This window comes from Suncus etruscus, chromosome 15 (genome assembly GCF_024139225.1).
Source record: "Suncus etruscus isolate mSunEtr1 chromosome 15, mSunEtr1.pri.cur, whole genome shotgun sequence".
Classification (NCBI taxonomy): Eukaryota; Metazoa; Chordata; class Mammalia; order Eulipotyphla; family Soricidae; genus Suncus; species Suncus etruscus.
The window spans coordinates 87,512,146-87,534,353 of record NC_064862.1 but is presented as its reverse complement, the minus strand read 5'-3'; the positions used below and the strand labels follow the sequence as shown (position 1 = coordinate 87,534,353).

General features: G+C 53.1%; 1 protein-coding gene across 1 annotated transcript in view; it reads right to left on the bottom strand.

Moving 5' to 3' along the window:
• Positions 1–22,208, bottom strand: part of LOC126029745 (protein ENL-like) — a 122,894-nt gene that overhangs the window by 81,683 nt on the left and 19,003 nt on the right. Inside the window, exons 7-12 of the mRNA XM_049788055.1 lie at positions 21,474–21,561; positions 20,788–20,896; positions 20,008–20,107; positions 19,831–19,902; positions 19,678–19,749; positions 19,451–19,582 (exon numbers count right to left, since the gene is read on the bottom strand). Coding sequence (XP_049644012.1) covers positions 19,454–19,582; positions 19,678–19,749; positions 19,831–19,902; positions 20,008–20,107; positions 20,788–20,896; positions 21,474–21,561 — 570 coding nt within the window. The 3' untranslated portion in view covers positions 19,451–19,453. The remainder of the gene's footprint in view (positions 1–19,450; positions 19,583–19,677; positions 19,750–19,830; positions 19,903–20,007; positions 20,108–20,787; positions 20,897–21,473; positions 21,562–22,208) is intronic.

Sequence of the window (22,208 nt, the reverse complement as noted above, 5' to 3'; positions counted from 1 at the left end):
GCAAAAAAGGTACAAGTATTACAAAAATTTCTTTTAATCCCTAAGGAACCCAGAGACCTAGGACTTGAAGGCATTTGACTTGCCCTGGGTAACCCAGGTTTGATCCCTAAAAGTTTTTACAGTTGGGGGGTCTCTTTCTGCAAATGTTCCTGCTTCGAATCACTTGAGCAACCCCAAGAAGTCCAAAAGAGCCCCTTTCCCCATTGTAGAGATGGGAAAAAAATCTTTCAAAAGCAAACCAACCACACCAAAGCCCAAAATCCAGTCCCAAGGCTGGGATGTGATTGAGAGGTTCAGTCCCTACCTTGAATGTACCAGACCTCAATTCCTACCTCAGCATTGCCAAAAAAGAAAAAAAAGGGGGGGAAATATGGAACTGGAGTGATAGGAGAGTAGAAAGGACGCTGGCCTTATATGGGCTTGACCTGGGTTCAATGCCTGCCACCTCATCCTGTCCCCTGAGCTCTGCCAGGAGTAATTCTAGAGTGCAGATGCTGGAGGAAGCCTTAAGGAAATAATAAACCTTGGGGTTGGAGAGAGAGCACGGCGGTAGGGCCTTTGCCTTGCATGAGGCTGATCCAGTATGTACTCCAGTTCGAATCCCAGCATCCTATATGGTCTCCCGAACCTGCTGGAAGTGATTTCTAGCAGAAAAGCCAGGAGTAACCCCTGAGCGCTGCTAGCTGTGGCCCAAAGGGCCCCTCCCCATCGAAAGAAAGATAAAGGAAGGAAGGAAGGAAGGAAGGAAGGAAGGAAGGAAGGAAGGAAGGAAGGAAAGAAAGAAAGAAAGAAAGAAAGAAAGAAAGAAAGAAAGAAAGAAAGAAAGAAAGAAAGAAAGAAAGAAAGAAAGAAAGAAAGAAAGAAAGAAAGAAAGAAAGAAAGAAAGAGAAAGAAAGAAAGAACCAACCCAGAAAATAAAGTGTCTGCGAATGTTTTATTAGTGTTTTGGGGTTTGGGGGGGCCACTGTGCCTGGAAACCTAGCACTTAATCAAATTTGCAAAGCTAGATTGCAGAGAGCAAGTCAGTTGCTTGCAGAGCAAAATCATCATAATTCTCTTCTAATCATGTTTAAATCATCATAATAATTAATAATAATAGCAGTAGTAGTGGAAAGAGAGGGGTTCATGATACCAGGAGTTCTCCCTGGAAAGGCAGCTTCCGGATAGGTCACCGACTCCTGCCAACTAACTCTTCTTCATTCCAGCAGGGCATCGGGGAAGTTAAAATTAGGAGCTGAACCACCCCCGCGGCTGAGCAGCAACTTAGTGCCAGTCCGGGGGCCCCGAAATAGCCACGGGAATTGGGAGACCCAACTTTGCTAGCGCAGCAACACGGGGGGCAGCAGTTGGGGGGGAGGGAGAGAGACAGAGGAGGGGGAAAAGAAAGGGAGAGCGGAGAGAAATGGGAGAGAGAGAGAGAGAGAGAGAGAGAGAGAGAGAGAGAGAGAGAGAGAGAGAGAGAGAGAGAGAGAGAGAGAGAGAGAGAGAGAGAGAGAGAGAGAGAAGAGAGAAGAGAGAAGAGAGAAGAGAGAAGAGAAAAGAGAGACACTTAAGCAGGGGAGCACCCTGGCTGGTCCCAGAAAGAAGAAAAAAGGAATAAAGAGCATTTGGGGGAGGGGAGGAGAGAGAAGGGGTGCGGGGTAATGTTCAAATACACAAACACACACCCCTGCGTCCTCCCCACACCTCCAAACAACTCACAGCCCTTTGGGCCACCGGTTGGGCCCTTTTACCAAAATGATGAATTGATTAAAAAAAAGCAAACACCTCGCACAAAATTCTCTGGTGAAACTTTGTTCCGGCGGCGCGATCAGTCCAAATAGGGGAGTGTCGACGCGCTTAGGGGGTTCTTTGGGGTGCGCAGAACCCAAGGGGGGCCCAGGATCCGCCCCCAACTTCCCTCCCCTCGAATTCAAGAAGGTGGGGTTTAAAGGGAGAGAGGGCCGGGTCAGGAATAAGGAGCTGAAAATGCCAAGTGTTTTGGGGTGGGGGGGGAAGGTGACAGACCCAGGTCCCCTTCCTCTTAAGAAAACTTCCGATTTGGGGGAGATGGGGCGAAAAGTCATGAAACTGGGGGGTGTCGGAGAGCACCCCAAGACCAGGGCGCCAACTTTTTGCTTTCATGCCCAAAGTGGCGGAGGTGGGGTGGGGAGCTGTGTGGCTCATCGGAAGTATATTTTGGGGAGGGGCGTCGAGGAGAAGAGGGACACCCCAAGTCCTGGAATTTGGGTTAAAGGTGAAAGGGCGTTTTGGGAGTCAGAAGTAGGGAGTCTGGAGTTTAAACCAAAACCCCCGTGGTTGAGGCGGGCTGGGTGGGTGGAGGGGGGAGCTCAGGGAGCGAGAAGGAATTCCAGGAGACCACCCCCTGCACCCCCAATTCTCCAGGAACTTTATGAGACGGAGTTGGAGACGACGACGACGGGAGAGAGGGTGGAAGGAGAGAGGGGTCGCCTTCTCCTCCGATGGTTTAAAGAAGAAATCGGGGGGGGGGTGTACCAGGAACCGCCCACCCCCCCCAAAATCCAGAAAGTCTGGATGGGTCAAACTTTTCGAGGGTTTCTCGGGGCGAGGCCCCCCCCACTTTCCAAGACTTTGCGGGAGGTGGAAGGAAGGAAGGAAGGAAAAGCTAAGAGTCAGAAAGAAGAGGCGCCCCAAGTTAGGAAGTTTGGTTAAATAATAAAAAAAAGTCAAGCGAAGGGTCCCCCTGAACCCCCAAACTCTCCCCAGCGTCCTGGGGCACCCCTTAAAACTCAGCCCAGCGGCGGGTGGACGGCTTCGGGGTCCGGAGGAGGACGCCCCATCTCGGACGTTTGGGGGTCAACGATCGGGGCCCCGGGAACCCGCCCGGGGGGGTGCGGGGGCGCCCCCCGTCTCCCCGCCACTGGCCGGGCCGGGGGCATCGGTCACCTGGAGTTCGGGCCGGGAGTTCGGGCAGCGGCTCCGGCGGCGGCGGCGGCGGCGGCGGCTGCGTGTTGGTCCCGGTTGGCAAGTAACAGTCTCCAGGGCTACTGTCTCTATGGCGGCGGCGGCCGCGGCTCCTCCCGCTCGCTCCCGCCCGCCCGCCCGCCGCCGCCACGGGGCGGGGCGTTGTTACCGGCAACGGTTACCAGGCTCCGCGCCCCGCCCCCAACCGGCGAGGCGGCGCGCCCATTGGTCGCGCGCCGCTGCCCGTCAACGTCAAAGGCGGGTCTTATAGTGGTGGGCGTGGTATCTCGGCGGGATCGGCCAATGGCGTGCGAGAGGGGCGGGGCCCGGGCCGAGGCTCGCGCCGGGAGTTGGCCTTGGGCGGGAGGCGCCCGCGCTCACTCCCGCGCGCCCTGGGGTGCGGCTCCCGGAAGGCCGAGAAGTCTGGGGGGCTGGGCTGGGCGGGAGTGGGGGTGCACACCGGGGGGCGGGGGAAACTTCGTTTATTCCACCTTGGCGATTACCGGTCGTCTGGGCTCATTCTTGGGTTCTGGGTCACCCTACCCCCCCGCGGGCCGACTCGATCCGCCTGCTGTGCTGCCCTTTGGGGGGGGGGGGGACTCAGAATTTGACCCTGGTTTGGAGATTTTGGAGGTAAAAGTCGCCCAAAGACGGAGCTAAGCCAGTATTGATGTTTAACTTACTCCGATCGGCCAACGGACGCTGTGTGTGTGGGGAGGGAGTCGGCCAGCCTGTCTGTGTTTGTTAATAAAGTTTTATGAGAACTGTCATGCTGGTCCTTCCAGGGATCTAGAAGGTATTTTTCATATCTGGAGGGACAGAGGTGAGTATAAAAGGATACACAGAGGGTAGATAGCACAGCAGGGAGAGCCCTCGCCTTGCACTTTTCCAACCTGGACATCCCAGAGGGTCCCCCAAACACTGCCAGGAGTGTGATTCCTGAATGCAGAGCCAGGACTATGCCCTGAGCACCCCCAGATGTGCCTCTCCTTAATAGAAAGGTGTATTAAGGAGCGGGAGTGATAGTCTAGAAGAAGGCAGGGCACTTGTCTCACATGGTACTGACCTAGGTTCAATATCTGGGTGTCCCGTACATAGTGTCTTTGGAACCTGCCAGAAATGATCCCTGAGCTCAGAGCCGGGACTAAGACCTGAGCATTTGCTGGTGAGGCCCCAAAACTAAAACTTAAAGGTATACTAAGGGAGGGAATGAAGTCCAGCAGTATAGCATTGGCCTCCGTGAGTTCCTGGTTTCATTAACATCATAGGCACATACATACACACACACCACACACCACACACACACACACACACACACACACACACACACACACACACACACACACACACACACACACACACACGGCTTGAGGGACTTGCCTTGGTAGAAGGGACCCACTTCCTGTTCTCATAGACAAAGGACTTGGTGGCATTTGATAGAGTGGGGAGGTGAGGGTGGGAAGTGGAGATAAACTAACCAAACAGTAAGGAATGGCTTCCCAGGCATGAGCAACAATAGGCCCTGAGTGACAGCACAGCAGGGAGGGCATTTGCCTAGTATGTGGCCATCCCAGATTTAATCCCTTGTGTCCCATACACATCCCATAGGGTTTTCTGAGCCGCCCCCACCCCCAGGAGTGATTCCTGAGTGCAGAGCCAGGAATATCCCCTGAGCACTGCTGAGTGTGCCCCCTCTCAAAAAAAAAAAAAAAAAAGTAGCCAACCCAGGTTGAATCCCTGACATCCTATAGGGTCCCTTGAGGACCTCCTGAGCACAGAGCCAGGAGTAAACCCTGAGCATTGCCATGGCCCAAAAGTAAAAGTGGCCCCTCTGATTGTCCAAACTTGGGCCTCTTTGGAGGTGACCTGAACCTGAGAGATTGGAATGAAGAGGAAGAAGGGAAGGGCTATTTCAGGAATGTTGGTTCTCTGGGGTGGAAACTGGTTGTTGGGTTACACCTTATTTTACCTAAAACAAAATTGTTTTTGTTTTGTTTTTGTTGGCCACACCCATTGACTCTCAAGGGTTGCACCTGGCTACAGGCTCAGAAGTCACTCCTGGCTTGGGGGATCATATGGGACACTGGGCTATCGAACAGTGGTCCGTCTAGGCTAGAGCTTACCTCTAGCGCCACCACTTGGCCCCAACCTAAAGCAAAGTTTATCCCTGTTTTCTTGGTATCTGTTTACAACTTGGTTCCACCCAAAACAAAGATTGTCTTACTTGTATACCTGGGTGGATTTACAGGGGTAGTCTCTGTACTCAATAAAAATGGCAGTTCGGGGGCTGGAGAGATACACGGAGGTAAGGCGTTTACCTTAAATGCAGAAGGTCGATGGTTCGAATCTCGGCATCCCATATGGTCCCCTGAGCCTGCCAGGAGCGATTTCTGAGCGTAGAGCCAGGGGTAACACCTGAGCGCTGCAGGGTGTGGACCCCCCCAAAAAATGGCAGTTCTGGCAAGCAACAGGGCTCCATACTAGGTAGAAGACTACCAGACTACAAGTGTTTCATGTGGGATGACTTTACAACTGGCCTTGATGTCAGGGCACAAGGACTTGGGCATGGGGGAGACAGACAGATGGACGGACAGACGGACGAAGGGACAGACAGAGTGAAACAGCTGAGGGGTATCATGTTAGGGCTCATGGGCCACTAGCGGCAGAACTGCGTGGGGTTGGGTTTGACAGTGCTGCAAGAAGAAACACCTCTTTTTTCATTTTTTTGGGGGTTTAGGTGGTCTCCACACTCAGCAGTGCTTCAAGCAGTGCTCTTGGCTCTGTGCTCAGGTATTACTCCTTTTGGGACTCAGGCCCATATTGGATGCTGGGGATTGAACCCAGGTTAGCCTAATGTAAGGCAAGCACCCTCCCCGCTGTCCTATCACTCTAAATATAAAAATAATCATTAGGAGCCTGAGCAATAGCACAGTGGGGAGCGTTTTTGCCTTGCCTGAGGCCAACCTGGGTTCGATCCCTTGCATTCCATAGGGTTCCCTGAAGCCCCCTAAGGTTCTGCTCCCTGAGCACAGTCAGGAGTAACTCCTGAGTGCTGGTCCCCAGGTGTGGCCTAAAAACCAAAAAGGAAAAAAAAGAAAAGAAATAGAGGAGAATTTCCTCCACTTGTTACATGATGTCACCAAAATGTGGCCAAAGATGGGGTTCATTGTGATCAGGCACATGTCAGCTCAGCACTGGCCCTGTCCACTGAATCTCAAACTGGGTGTTCTAGCCAGGAAAAAGAAATCAAAGACACCCAGGTTGGAAAGGAAGCAGGAAAACCCTATTTTTAGAGGCCACCACCTGGCATGAAGAAAATCCTAAGGAACCTCCGATGAAGCTCTGAAAACTAAGATGTGAGATCTACACAGTGGCAGAGTATAGACCCCAATTTAAAGATTGCCTTTCATGACACTGGAGATGTTGGATAGTAGGGAGGGCGTTTGTCTTGCATGTGGCCCACCCTAGGAACCCCAGGGGGGTCCCCTGAGCCCATTAGAAGTGATCCCTGAGGGCCCGGAGAGATAGCACAGCAGCGTTTGCCTTGCAAGCAGCCGATCCAGGACCAAAGGTGGTTGGTTCGAATCCCAGTGTCCCATGTGGTCCCCTGTGCCTGCCAGGAGCTATTTCTGAGCAGACAGCCAGGAGTAACCACTGAGCACCTCCGGGTGTGACCCAAAAACCAAAAAAAAAAAAAAAAAAAAAAAAAAAAAAAGTGATCCCTGAGCGCAGAGCCAGGAGTCAGCCCTGAGCCCCGTTGGCTGTGGTCCCAAAGAACAACCATATTAATGGGGCCAGAGTGGTAGTACAGTGGTAGGGCATTTGCCTTGCATGCAGCTGACCTAGGATGGACTCGGGTTTGATCCCTGGCATCCCATATGGTCCCGAGCCTGCCAGGAGAGATTTCTGAGCACAGAGCCAGGAGTAATCCCTGAGTGCTGTCAAGTGTGACCCAAAACAAACAAACAAACGAACAAAAACAAAAAAACTTAAGTGGTTGGAACTTCATGGACAAGAAGAATGTATTGTCTAAAGGGAAAAAGCTTCAATAAAGCATGAGGTATCCCATATTCATGGATTGGGAACATGTTTGTTACTATGTAGGTAAAATGCTTATAAAAGATTTACAGGTTGGGCCTGAGAGATAGCATGGAGGTAAGGCATTTGCCTTTCATGCAGAAGTTCATTGGTTCGAATCCTGGCATCCCATAAGGTCCCCGAGCCTGCCAGAAGCGATTTCTGAGCTTAGAGCCAGGAATAACCCCTGAGAGCTGCCGGGTGTGACCCCCCCCAAAAAAAAAAAGATTTACAGGTGTGGGTCACAGTGATAGGACAGTGGGGGAGGTATTTGCCTTGCATGTGGCTGACCTGGGTATGATCCTTAGCATTCCATAAGATTCCCTGAGCACTTCTAGTTGTAATTCCTGAATGCAGAGCCAGGAGTCAGCCCTGAGCACCACTGGGTGTGGACCCCAAATCAAACAAAACCAAACAATATTATGAGCACTCAAAGGGGGAGGGTTTGGGTGTAAAGCACTTGCCTGGCATGTAGTTAGTCTGGCTTCAAGTGTAGTTCAACCCCTTTGTTCCCCTTTAAAAGCACTGTGCCAGGTGAGAGAGGGATGAACATTACAAAAGGAAGTCACAAAACAAAAGTTAATGTCCTCCACACTCCTATGTTCATAGCAGCGCTGTTTACAACAGCCAACATCTGGAAACAACCCAGATGAGTGGCTAAAGAACTGTGGAAACATGATGGAATACTGTGTAGCTGTTAAAAATAATCAAGTCACGAAATTTGCCTATAAGTAGATGGAATGGAGGCGATTATGTTAAGTGAAATAAGTTCAAGGGAAAGAGATAAACACAGGGGCCCGGAGAGATAGCACAGCGGTGTTTGCCTTGCAAGCAGCCAATCTAGGACCAAAGGTGGTTGGTTCGAATCCTGGTGTCCCATATGGTCCCCCGTACCTGCCAGGAGCTATTTCTGAGCAGACAGCCAGGAGTAACCCCCTGAGCACTGCCGGGTGTGACCCAAAAACCAAAAAAAAAAAAAAAAGAGATAAACACAGAATAGTCTCACGTATCTGAAGGATTTAAGAAAAAGAAAAGATTATTGTAATAATAATACCCAGAGACAATAGAGATAAGGGTTGGAAGGAGTGGCTCATGATATGAAGCTCACCACAAAAGTGCTGAGTGCAGTTAGAGAAATAACTGCACTGACAACTATCATGACAATGGTAATGAAAGAAGTAGAATGCCTGTCTTGAACCCAGGCAGGGGTTAGGGGAGGAGGGAGATGGGGGGCACTGGTGGTGGGAAGGTTACACTGGGGAAGGGAGGTGTGCATTTTATGGCTAAGACCATGAACAATGCTTGTAACTTTGGTGCTTAAATAAATAAATCATTATTATTATTTTTGTTTTGTTTTGTTTTGTTTTTGGGCCACACCCAGCCTCGCTCAGGGGTTATTCCTGGCTGTCTGCTCAGAAATAGCTCCTAGCAGGCATGGGGGACCATATGGGACACCGGGATTCGAACCAACCACCTTTGGTCCTGGATCGGCTGCTTGCAAGGCAAACGCCACTGTGCTATCTCTCTGGGCCCAAATTATTATTTTTTTAAAAAGAGGTCCAAACCTAAGTTGCTGTTCATAGGGAATATCCTTAGTGGGGAATTCCGGAGACAGGCAGGAGATAAGGGGAAATTTGGGGCAGGGAGGAGATGGGGGTTAAATCTGCTAGGAATGGAGGGAACTTTTCTTGGGGAATAATAGAAATCCCCTCAGGACTGGGACCAGCGATAAAGCACGGCGGTAGGGCGTTTGCCACACAAGCAGCCAACCTAGGACTGACGGTAGTTTGAATCCTGGCATCCCATATAGTCCCCCATGCCTGACAGGAACAATTCCCAAGCACAGAGCCAGGAGTAAGCCCTGAGTGCCGCTGGGTGTGACCCAGAGAGTCACCACACAGAAACCCCAAACCACCAAATTTCAAGAGGAAAATGTCAGGACCAGAGCAAGCTCAGCAGGGAGGGCATCTGCCTTGCATGTAGCCGACCTGGGTTCGATCCCACAGGATGTTCCAAGCACCACCAGAGTTAATTCCTGAACGTAGAGCCAGGACCAATCCCTGAGCACCACCAGCTGTGGCCCCAAAGCAAAAACAAAAACATGTTTTTGCTTTGGGGTCACATCTTGGTGCTGCAGATGGTGGGCCCGGTTTCGATCCCTGGCATCCCATTTGATACTCTGAGCACAGAGCTGAGAGTAACCGCTGAGTACCACCAAGTGTGGCATGGAAACAAAAACAAAACAAAATTTATAATCACATTCAAGGGTGCTCAGGGATGATTTCCCACTCTTGGATTGAGGGGCCCTATGTTTCTTCAAGGGGTAAACCCACGCCTTAAGTATGCAAAGCCTGTACTTCACCTGTCAGGCCTTATCTTTTCAGCTTTGGAACCCTTCTTCGTGTTTCTCTTTTCATTAACACATTTAACTCACTAGACAAGTTTGTTTCCTTTCACACTGGTTTGTTTGGGGGTTTGGGGGCCATGCCCAGCTGTGCTCGGGTATTTTGGCTCTAAGGTCAAGAGCGACACCTGGTGGTGCTCAAGGGAGTGTGTGTGTGTGTGTGTGTGTGTGTGTGTGTGTGTGTGTGTGTGTCCCCAAAACTGAGCCACCTGCATGCAAAGCAAATGCCATACCTCTTATACTATCTCTCCAGTCGAGAAAAAATTTCCCTAATTTAATTTATTTATTATACTGAAGCAAGGTAGATTTTTTTGATGTTGTTGTGTTTTGGGCCACACCCAACAGCACTCAGGGGTTCCTCCTTGGCTCTGTGCTCAGAAATCGCTCCTGGCAGGCCCAGGGGACCACATGGAATGCCGGGATTCGAACCAGAGTCTATCTGGGATTGGCTGCCTGCAAAGCAAATACCCTACTTCTGTGCTATCATTCTGGCCCCCAATAAATATTTTTTTTTGGTTTTTGGGGCCACACTCTGTGACACTCAGGGGTTGCTCCTGGCTGAGAAATTGCTCCTGGCTTGGGGGACCATATGGGATGCTGGAGGATCAAACCATGGCCTGTCCTAGGTCAGCACGTGCAATGCAAATGCCCTACCACTTGTACACCGTTCCAGCCAAGGTAGATTTCTTTTAAGGAGGGAATAATCCTCCCTCCCTCCCTCCTTCCCTCCTTCCCTCCTTCCCTCCCTCCCTCCCTCCCTCCTTCCTTTTCCTTCCTTCCTTCCTTCCTTCCTTCCTTCCTTCCTTCCTTCCTTCCTTCCTTCCTTCCTTCCTTCCTTCCTTCCTTCCTTCCTTCCTTCCTTCCTTCCTTCCTTCCTTCCTTCCTTCCTTCCTTCCTTTTTCATGGCTCTGAAGGTGAGAAATGCCTTTCCTCCATGCTACCTCTCTGGCCCCCAGGAGCGATTTCTGAACGTAGAGCCAGGAATAGCCCCTGAGTGCTGCCGGGTGTGACCCAAAAACCAAAAACCAAAAAAAAAAAAAAAGGAAAGAGAGAAGTCCAGGGATTGGAGTGAGAGGGCATTTGCCTTGCATGCAGCTGACCTAGGATGGACCGTGGTTTTATCCCCAGCACCCCATATGGTCCCCAGCCAGGAGCAATTTCTTAAAAACATGTTTGTTGGAGCAGGAATGATAGCACAGCAGTAAGCTGTTTACCTTGCATGTGGCTGACCCAGGTTCGATCCCCTACATCCTATATGGTTCCCTGAGCCTGCCAGGAGCTATTTCTGAGCCGAGAGCCAGGAATTACCCCTGATCACTGCTGGGTGTGGCCCAAAAACAAAAGCAAAAAAAAAAAAAAAAAAGTTTCATAAAAAATATTAAATAAAAATAAGTCCATACTTGGGCACCTTTTCAAATTTCCTCTAGGGCATTTTGCCTCAGAGATGGTTCAACCTTTTCCTCCCCCCCAGATGGACTTGATAACGGCTGTCTGGAGTGCAACAAACAGGTCATTAGGCAGAGCTATTAGGACAGAAAAGCCATTTATTTTAGGAGCCTCTTCCTGGGTGCTGTTCTGAAGGACAGGCGACAGTTCTGCTCTTTTCGAAGGGAGCAGACAAGGACAGTTTCCATCACGATGAGGCGACGGAAGCTCAGAGCTTGCGTGCTGAACACCTGTGTGTCCCCCCCTGCCCCCCAAGAACTAACTCCTGCCTTTCTGCCTGCTGCTACATGTTTCCATGTTGCTAAATCATTTCCATAGCAAACTATTGTGACCTCGGGCCACCTCGGAGGAGAGAGACCGAAGACATTTCTAGTGCATTAAAAGAAACGAACAAAAAAACGTCCCCATCTCATTTTCCTATGCAGCCAAATGTATTTAACCACTTCTAGGCAACCGGGCTGCAGGGCTGGAGAATGACGGGAAAAGAAGCAAGAAAAGACGGGGAAGGGAGAGAAAGGAAATTGGAGAGAAATCGAAGAGAAAAGGAATTAAAGGGCTGAGTGACAGGAAGGCTGGGGAGGGGACTGGCTTGCTCTGCATGTGGCTGATGAAGATTTAATTTCTGGCACCTCATGAGGGTCCCCCTTCCACCCCCAGCCCTCCAGATGTTGAGGACAGAGTCACTGGAGTGAGCCCCTAAGCAACACCAGATATGGCACCCTCCAAAAAAATAAAAAAGGCAGAAATAGAGAATAGGAAGTTTTTTGTTACACTTCCCCCCAACTTCAGGAATTTTTTTGAGTATGGTTTTGGGGCCACATCTGGCGGCACTAAGGGGTCATTCCTGGCTCTGTGCTCAGCATTACTCCTGAAGGCTCGGGGGACCATATGAGATGCTGGGGATTGAACCTATGGTTCAATAGTAAAAGCTGGCTATAAAAGTGTCAAAAGGGGGCCAGAGTGGTGGCTCAAGTGGTAGGGCATTTACCTTGCACGGGCTAATCTAGGATAGACTGCGGTTTGATCCCCTAGCTTCCCATATAGTCCCCCAAGCCAGGAACGATTTCTGAGTGCAGAGCCAGGAGTAACCCCTGAGCATCACTGAGTGTGGCCCAAAAACAAACAAACAAAAAGTGTCAAAGGTTAGGGGCTGGAGTGATAGCACAGTGGTAGGGCATTTGCCTTGCATGCAGTCAACTCAAGATGAATCCAGGTTCAATCCCTGGCATCCCATATGGTGCCCTGAGCCTACCAGGAGCAATTTCTGAGTAGAGAGTCAGGAGTAATCCCTGAGCGCTGTTGGGTGTGACCCAAAAACCAAAAACAAAAAAGTGTCAAAGGTAGAATATAAATACAACATTCTCAAAACAATCAGTTTTCTCCAAATCTTTGTCTTATACATATCACAATTTTTTTTTGGGGGGGCCACACCCGTTTGACGCTCAAGGGTTACTCCTGGCTATGTGCTCAGAAATCGCCCCTGGCTTGGGGGGACCATATGGGACGCCGGGGGATCGAACCGAGGTCCTTCCTTGGCTAGCGCTTGCAAGGCAGACACCTTACCTCCAGCGCCACCTACCCGGCCCCAACATATCACAATTTTTTTCAAAATTTTTTCATAGACTTCTGTCTATAAATATTAGAATGTTTCTGAAGTTACACTTATTTTTTTGTTTTGTTTTGGTTTGTTTTTTTAGGTCACAACCAGCAGCACTTAGGGGTTTGCACTCAGAAATCATTCCTGACAGGCAGGGGAGATCATATGGGCTGCTGGGATTCGAACCACCATCCATCCTGAATCGGCTGTATGCAAGGCAAACGCTCTACCGCTGTGCTATCTCTTAATTTGAAAATTCTTAAACATTCTTACACCAAGCACTGTAAGAACATCTGAGTTCCTTTTCCATAAGCTTTCCTAAACAAAACCACAAGAACATCCTGCAGCTATAGATACAGTTTGAAAATAAGTTTGCTGGGGCTGGAGTGATAACACAGCAATAGGGTGTTTGCCTTTCAAGTGGCCAACCTGGGATGGATCCGGGTTCGATTTGTGGCATCCCATATAGTCCCCTGAGTCTGCCAGGAGTGATTTCTGAACACAGAGCCAGGTGTAACCTGAGCACCACCAGATGTGACCCAAAAGACATACAAAATAGAAAAAAAAAATTGCTAACTATTCTTATTTTTATTTATTTATTGTTTTTTTTGGGGGGGTCAGAACCAGCAGCACTCAGGGGTTACTCCTGGCTCTAGGCTCAGAAATTGCCCCTGGCAGGCTCGGGGGACCATATGGGATGCCTGGATTTGAACCAATGACCTTCTGCATGAAAGGCAAACACCTTACCTCCATGCTATCTCTCCGGCCCCTTTTTTTGTTATTTTTGTTTGTTTGCTTGATCCCTGGTATTCCATATGGTCCCCAATTTTTTTGTTTTTGGGTCACACTCGGTGATGCTCAGGGGTTACTGCTGGCTCTGTGCTCAGAAATTGCTCCTGGTTCGGGGACCATACGGGATGCCAAGGTTAGAACCACCATCCTTATTGGGTCAGCTACGTGCAAGGCAAATGCCCTACTGCTGTGCTGTCTCTGGTCCCCAGGATTAACTCTGGAATGCTGCCGGGCATGGCCCAAACCCCCTCCAATAAAATAAATAAAACATTTTTGCAGACATAATTTGAGAGTAAGTTGTTACATAACATACATAACTAAGCCTAACATCACTTGAGAGACAATTCACTTAGGATTGTTGAGAACTCATAAATATCCAACAACTTTATGCCCTTCAGTCGCTGTGTGCAAGGCAAATGTCCTACCTGCTGTGCTCCAGCTCAAGAGAATGGGATTCTTTTTTTATTAGAGAAAAAGGGGGTCAGAGAGATAGTACTGCAGGGAGGGCAGTTGCCTTGTATATGGCAGACTCAGATGTGAGCCAGTAGCCCACAAAGTCCTCTGAGCACCGCCAGAAATAAACCTTGAACCAAATCAGGCATCAACCCTAGAGCCAGATGTGACCCCAAACCAAACCCAACTCAAAGGAAAAAAATAAGAAATAAAGGGCCAGAGCGATAGCACAGCGATAGGATGTTTGCCTTGCATGCGAACAACACAGGACAGATGGCGGTTCGAATCCCAGCATCTCATCTGGTTCCCCCATGCCTGCCAGGGGTGATTTCTGAGCACAGGGCCAGGAGTAATCCCTGAGTGCCTCCGGGGCTGACCCCCCCCCAAAAAGAAGGAAATAAAACAATTTAATCCCCGAAGCCATTAAAGCCTCTTACTTGAGAAAAATAATAGTGAAAGCTGGAGGGGGCCAGGTGCTGTGACACAAGTGGTAAGGCGTCTGTCTTGCCTGTGCCAGCTTTGGACGGACAGGTCCTTGTGACTGCCAGGAGTGATTTCTGAGAGCATAGCCAGGAGCAACCCTGAGCATCACCAGGTGTGGCCCCCAAACAAACAAACAAAATAAAAACAAAATAGTGAAAGTTGGAAATAAGGGCTGGAGTGATAGCACAGAGGGAAGAGAGTTTCCTTTGCATGTGGCTGACGGGTATTCTATTCCCTCCAACCCTTATGGTCCCCCACAAGCATAGCCAGAAGTGAGTCCTGAGTGAAGAGCCAGAAGTAGCCCCTGAGAGTTACTGGATGTGGGGGGGGGGAAAGGTGGAGGGCTGGAGAGATAGCATGATGGTAGGGCGTTTGCCTTGCATGCAGAAGGATGGTGGTTCGAATCCTGGCATCCCATATGGTCGGTCCCCCGAGCCTGCCAGGGGCGATTTCTGAGCACAGAGCCAGGAGTAACGCTTGCGCGCTGCCAGGTGTGACCCAAAAAACAAAAAGAAAAAATAATATTTTTTTGTTTTTGTTTTTTGGGCCACATTCGGGACTCCTCGCTATGTGCTCAGGAATGCTCCTAGCTTGGGGGACCACCATGTGGGACTCTGGGAATCGAACTCAGGTCCATCCTGGGTAAGCCAGGTACAAGGCAAACGCCCTACCACTGTGCTACGGTCTGGCCCCCTAAAAGTCATAATTTTTATTTATTTATTTATTATTATTATTATTATTATTATTATTACTACTACTACTACTTTATCTGTCTTCTCACTGTTGCAGTGAGGGGGCAGTGAAGGTCACCCAAGTGGTGAAGGTGCTGCTGGGGTTCAAGTTTCCTTCGTTGTTGGGACGTGTGTGTGTTTCTGCGCCCCATGGGGGTCCCACTTTTCCCTTGTGCCGCTCACAGCTAGCGTGATGGAAGAAGACGCCCGGGTGCAGGGCTCCTGCCTTTGCGCGCGCTCTGGCGCCCCCTAGCGCCTCCTTTGCCTCGTTGCTCACCGGCGCCCTCTAGCGCGCATTTGCGCCCCTGCGCCTTGGTGCGCGCTTTTGGCCTACCGGGTGAAGATGCGACTTGAGGATGCCCGCAGGGCCCCCCACGACCTGCTCCTCTGCCAACGACTCTGTGTGGGTTCCAAGGAGGAAGAGATCCAGCTGGACCCAGAGATTTTCAGCAAATGGCCAGATTATGTCCATGTCCATGTCCTACTCTAGAGGACTCGTTTATTCTCTCTCTCTCTCTTTCTCTGTCTTTCTGTCTCTGTCTCTCTGTCTCTCTGTCTCTCTCTGTTTGTCTCTCTGTCTCTGTCTCTCTCTGTCTCTGTCTCTCTCTGTCTCTCTCTGTCTCTCTGTCTCTCTCTGTCTCTCTCTGTTTCTCTGTCTCTCTCTCTCTCTCTCTCTCTCTCTCTCTCTCTCTCTCTCTCTCTCTCTCTCTCATATTTGGTTTTTGGGTCACACCCGGCAGCGCTCAGGGGTTCCTCCTGGCTCTATGCTCAGAAATCGCTCCTGGCAGGCTCGGAGGACCTTATGGGATGCCAGGATTTGAATCATTGTCCTTTTGCATGAAGACAAATGCCCTAATTCCATGCTATCTCTCCGGCCCTTTCTTCCTTCCTTCCTTCCTTCCTTCCTTCCTTCCTTCCTTCCTTCCTTCCTTCCTTCCTTCCTTCCTTCCTTCCTTCCTTCCTTCCTTCCTTCCTTCCTTCCTTCCTTCCTTCCTTCCTTCCTCCCTCCCTCCCTCCCTCCCTTCTTCCTTCCTTCCTTCCTTCCTTCCTTCCTTCCTTCCTTCCTTCCTTCCTTCCTTCCTTCCTTCCTCCCTCCCTCCCTCCCTTCTTCCTTCCTTCCTTCCTTCCTTCCTTCCTTCCTTCCTTCCTTCCTTCCTTCCTTCCTTCCTTCCTTCCTTCCTTCCTCTCTCTCTTCCTTCCTCTCTTCCTTCCTTCCTTCCTTCCTTCCTTCCTTCCTTCCTTCCTTCCTTCCTTCCTTCCTTCTTCCTTCCTTCCTTCTTTCTTCTTCTTCTTCTTCTTCTTCTTCTTCTTCTTCTTCTTCTTCTTCTTCTTCTTCTTCTTCTTCTTCTTATTCTTCATCTTAATCCTCCTCCTCCTCCTCCTCTTTCTTCTTTTTTTGCACACTCAGAAACACTCCGGCATGACTCCTGACAATGCTCAGGCCAAACTGGATGCCAGAGGTTGAAAATGGGTGAGCTGCGTGCAAGGCAAACGCCCTCCCTGCTGTACTATTGCTCAGGCCTGTCTGTCCCCGCACTCTAGGTTCTAAGCAGTCCCCTTTCCTGTAGGTCGCCGTGCTCTGGGCTGACTCCTGGCTCTCTGCTCAGGGATCACTCTTGGCAGGCTCTGGAGACCCTCTGGGTGCTGGGGGTGGGACCTGGTTCTCTCCCATTGCCAAACATGTGCTCCAGCCCAAGGGGCTCTCTTTGCACCCAGATCTTTCTTTGTGAAATCAGGCAGTTCGCATGAGCTCTCCCCATACACACCCTGGCAGATTTTGGAGGGGACTGTATCTTGTTGTAAAGGGGTGGGGGCTGGAGACAGTTGATGGGTTAAGGCACTCGCCTTGCAGTCTGACCTGTATTTGATGGCAAACACTGCAGAGGTTCCTCTGAACCCCACCAGGAGTGACCCCCGAGCACTCAGGATTAACTCCGAACACATTTATTGGCTCTAAGTCAATAAAATCAATCAAATCCCCTATCCTGGCTGCAGGAAGGGCATTTGTTTTGCACAGCTGATCTGGGTTTGATTCCCAGAATCTGTGTAGAGGATACAGTCAGTGCAAAGGTCCTGGGGCAGGAGAGACCAGCAGGATCAGAGGGAGGCGAGGACAGGGAAGAAAATGGGGGGAAATGCTGCGGGCAGACCCGTGTGGACGCGACTCTGGGCTCGCGCGCGCCCTCTGTAGGCCACTGTTGGGACAGTCCAGGACAGTAAGGGGGGGCTGGAACCGAGACTAAGGGGCTGGGCTTTAGTTTTGAGGACACCCCTGGCGATGCGAAGAGCTTACTTGTGGCTCTGAACTCAGGAATCAGCCTGGGCAGGTGCAGAGAGCCCGATGGGATGTTGGGGGATCAAACCTTGGTTGGCTGCGTGCAAGGGAAAGGCCCTCCTTGCTCTGGTCAAGAACTGCTTTCAAGAAATTCTCACTAGCCTCTAAGGAAAAGTCCTCTTCCAGGGACTCACAGCCTGAATGCCGTCATATGCCCCCCTTTTTTGGTTTTGCTTTTGGGGCACACCCAGTGACGCTCGGGTTACTCCTAGCTATGCACTGAGAAATCGCTCCTGGCTTGGGGGACTCTGGGACATGGGGGGATCGAACCGGGGTCCGTCCTAGGTTAGCGCCTGCAAGGCAAACCCCTACCGTTTGCGTCACCACTCCGGCCACCCCTGGATTTCTGGGGGTGCTGCTGTCTTGCTTTGCCCCCTGGATAACAAACCTGGCTCATTTCAGCTTCTCTTGGGCCACACCTGGTGGTAGTCAGAAATCACTCCTGGCAGGCTGGGGTGGAGTGGGGGGCGACACTACGAGATTCCAGGGATTGAACCTGAGTCAGAGGCGTGCAAAGCAAACGTCCCCCCCACCCCGCACTGTGCCATCTCTGCCACTCTCGCCCCTAGTTTACCACAGGGAACCCCAGGAACCAAGCAGAGACAACTTTCCCATTCGACTTTATTTCACTTTGTTTTTTGTTTTTGTTTGTTTTCTATAAAACTCCTCCATAATTTCACAATTTAACAAAACAAAACAAAAAAAGTTTAAAATCCAGGACGGAAATGCTCCTGAAACATAGTATTACAAACACAATTCTCCGGATTCCTTTTGACATAGGAATTGCTCTGGGGCTGGGAAGTAAGTGTCCTAGATCCTAGAGAGAGACACATTCTCGGTAAAAACAAAACAAAACAAAAAAACCCTTCGGGATGAGGGAGAAGGTATCGGATACCCTCGCCCCGTGGCTTGGTTTGTTCGTTTTTTTTTTTTTTGGGGGGGGGGTAGGGCAGGGGGAGAACGACACGGGACTAACACTGCACACGGCAGCCCGGAGGGGGGCCGCCCTTCCTATGGAAGCACCCCACAGCCGGAGCGCCGGAGTGGGGGGAGCTGGCCTGGTGTGTCCATGGGGGGGCAGGGCCAGCCCTGGGCCCAGAGCCGCTCCGCGGGACAGTGCTTGGGGCCTCGCGGCCAGAGGAGGTATCTGAGTCGGGGCCGAGCCCCCCAGTCCCCGGGGAACGGGCTGGGGCGTCGGGGGGGGGGGCTTTGGGGCCAAGCCCGGCAGTCTGAGTTCTGCTCCCTTTGGAGTATTGGCGGCCTATGCCTGTGCGGGGGGGCTGTGCGGCTCCTGGTCCTGCCCTGCAGGCCGGGATGCTCGCTCATGCCTCGTGGCAGTGGGTTTTGTTTTTGGGTGTGGGTGGGGGAATCGGCATGACCATGAGGACGACGAAGACGATGAGGGGGGGGAGATGCCGGGCGGTGTCCTCGGAAAGTTCTTGGGCCTTCCTGAGGGTTCCGCGGGCCCGCTGAGCACTGGGGAGCCCGGGACGGGGAAGGGGAACAGGGAAGGAAGGAAGGGGCCCACTCAAGGGCTCCCCACGAGCCCGGCAGCCCCAGTTCTGCTTCTCGAGTCTCCTTTGGGGCCCGGAGGCAAGTCCAGGCAGGGGACAGGAGAAGCCAAGCCGTGCTGCCCAGCCGCCGGGGAACCTCCCAAACACTCTGTACCCGGTCCCGTCTTATTTGGCAAAAGCTCATTTTTCTGGAGTTCGCAGAAGACTCGGGGATGACGGGGACAGAGAGGTGGGGGCTGAGGGGCTCCATCCGGCTGGCCTGGCCGTGGGGAGCCCCCACCTAGTAGTGTTCGCTGGCCCGGCATGGGGGGGCCCAGAGCTGGGAACCAGCCGGGGGAGAGGAGACAGTTCCCGCTGCGGGAGACCCGGGGTTCTGGCTTCAGTTTGACAACTTGGGTGTGGGTGGTTGTGTGGGCCGCAGGGGATGCCTTTGGGGCCCCTTGGGGACCGTGCCAGAGAGAGACTGAGGGGGCACCACCAGCCACCTTGCGGGGCCCGGGAGCGGGGCCAGACCCTCAGCCATTGCTGCCGAGGTGGGGTGGTTGGTATTGGGGTCACCATCAGCAGCGGCAGCAGCAGCAGGAGCCGGGGGACCCCCTCGCCAAGTGCAGCTGGCGGCGGCGGGCGGTAAGGCAGCGCTGGGGGCGCGGGCACTGCTGGGCGCGGGCGGGCGGGCGACGTGGCAGTCGGGATCGGTCATGTGGCCACGGCCTCCAGGTAGCTCTGCAGCTTGCGGACAGTGCTTTCGTCCAGGGAGAAGAGGTCGAAGTCAAAGGTGGTGTTGGTGACATTGAAGTGGCCCGTCTCCTCGATCAGGTTCACGATCTGCGAGGACGGTGGGAGGACGCTCAGGGCTCGAAGGGGAATCCCCAGGCCACCCCCTACCTTCACCTGTACCCCTACCTCGTGCCTGCACCCACCTGCTGCAACACGTTCCGCTCCCGCAGTGCCATCAGCCGCCTGTGCAGCTCCACCAGCTCGTCCGTGTAGGCCTGAGTGAATGGGGGGAATGTGAGGCGAGGGGCTGTCTGCCAATCCCCCTCACCCCCCGCACCTCTCTGAATGATCCCTACCTTGTCATAGGTCCCCTTCTTGAGCATCTTCTCTGGTTTGCTGCAGGACTCGGGGCTCCTCCGGCCTGACGCCTGCTGGGTGAACACCAGCGTGTTCTGAGTCCCCCCCCCCAACGCATCCAGAGCACCCCCCACTTCCATTTCCCCCACACCCTACAGCCTCCAGTGCGAACGGACCTTGCTGTTGGGAGGGGGCGGCTTCTGGGGCGGCGGGGGCTCACGGCCTGGCAGGCAGGAATCTCCACTGTTGTCACTCTCGCTGTCGCTGAAGCTCAGCCTGTTGGGAGGCAGTGGCTCCTGACATCCCCCCCCCTCCAGGCTCCAGGGACTCACCTCGGAACCCCACCCCTTTCCCAGTGACTCGGAACCCTCAGAGCTGAGGCTTGTGGGGGCGTTTCAGTGAGCTCCAAATCTGGGTTGCGTCTGCCCACCTTCACCTGCTCACTTGCAAAAGGGGGTGTGTGTCCCCGGCCGGAGAATGGGCTCTGGTGTGAGAGTCCAGGGGCGTGACTGACCCCTGAGTGCCACTCACGTGGTTCCTCACCAACTCAGGCGGTTCCCAAACAGAAACCCCTGGGGGCCACCCTCCCCACTGTTTGCTGAGAAGTGCTCCCTCAAGCTCTCACAGACACGTGGCGGCAGGTGGTGGGGGGCACTGAGGCGAACTCAGGGCCAGCCCCACCCTCACCTCTGGACCCAGACACCCAAACCTTGTGGCAGCAACCAGGGGCTCCATGCAGCAAGGGGGGACCCCACCTGCACCTTCTCGACTTACTCCAGCCCCCCCACCCTGCCCTGCTGCCCTGCTCCCTGCAAGGGCCGATCCAAGCACCAGGCTGGAAACCCCTTAGGCCCCCTTAGTAGGCGCTGAGGTCTCTGTGCTAGGCTCCTCCTCCCGTGCCCGGGCTCCCGGACCCTGCAGCCCCCCAACAGACGTTCCTCTGCCCAGGGTCCTACCTGGAGTCCCGGCCCGCAGCCGCCTTGGCCGCCGCCTCCTCGCCTGAAGTCGTGTCGTCCTCGTCTGACTCCCCCGACTGCAGGTCCTCCACCATGGAGCGCAGCGGGCCTGCAGGGGCGTGGGGGCCCCGGCTCAGCCTCCTCCACAACCCCCCAAGCCCACCTCCCGGGGCTCCAGGGTCAGATGCGCCCTGCGCGTCCATGGCGCCCCTGGGGGTGGGCGGCCTGGCCCCCGGCCCGATCCCCACGCTCCCCGTGTCTCCGCGGCCGTCCTTCCTGAGCTCGCTGTGGAGGCCCCCCCAGACATCTTGGTTTCTGTTCCCGTTTCCAAGGCGACAGCGGGACACAAAAGCCTCAATGACGGCGGCCACGTGATGCCTCTCCGCCCCTGGCTGGACCGAGGCTGCGTGGAGCCTCCACTTCTGCGTGGGGGCAGGAACCCCAGAGCACCCCAACCCTCCAGGAAGAATGGGGGGGTCCTAGTTGAAGCCCCAGGGGCCAGAGGGACAGTAGGAACGGGGACCCTGCCCAGCTGGGTGCCCCAATTATGGAGTGCTCAGAGCCTGCAAGATATGGCTTGAGAAACGCAATAATGGACACCCCATTATTTCCTTGTGTCTCACACCTTGGTGCCCTCAGGGCAGCACCCCCCAAGTTTGGGTGTCCCCTCCCTGCACCCCGCACACCTTGACTGTGGTTCTGGGACGGCTCGAAGTCGGAGTCGGAGCTGGAGTCGGAGCCGGAGCTGGAACTGGACGGGCTGGACTGGGCGGACTTGAGGGGTGGGAGGGAGGGAGAAGACAAGAACTGGGGTGTTGGTGGTGAGGAACGGGGTACAGTGGATACACAGGGCCCCCAGAGGAGCCAACATCCCGTGGTGTCCCACATGTGCCTTTCCAGCTCCCAGGGAGCATCCCCGAAAGACGGGGAAAGAAGGGGTGTGTGGGTTCATGAATGTATGTATATCTGTGTGAGCACGAGTAATTGTGTGTGAGCATGGCTGCATGTCTTGTATGAGCACGTATGATTGTGTATGAACATGTCTGGGTGTATCATGAGTGTCTGTGATGGGGGGGGGGCAAGCTCTCCCCAGCCCAGTCGCCCAGTCACCTGCCCCCTTCCTCTGCAGCTCATTCTGAGACTGGCCAGCAGGGGGCAGCAGGCCCCTGTACCAGCCGCTCTCACCCCTGGGGGTCCTGGGACAGGCACTGAGGCTGAGGGTAAAGGGGGGACAATCTCTCCTGAGTGGAGCACCAGGCCCAGAGAGCCCAGGCTTGCAGCCCATTCCTGGAAGCCGGGCGCTTCTCTGCCGCTCAGAGACAAGACGTTCATGGGGGCAGGGGCAGCAAGCGGCACCCACGTGGCCTCAAGAGCCCTAATGGAAGCCCCCGCCGGGAGATCCGCCCCAATCTCCCCGTCTA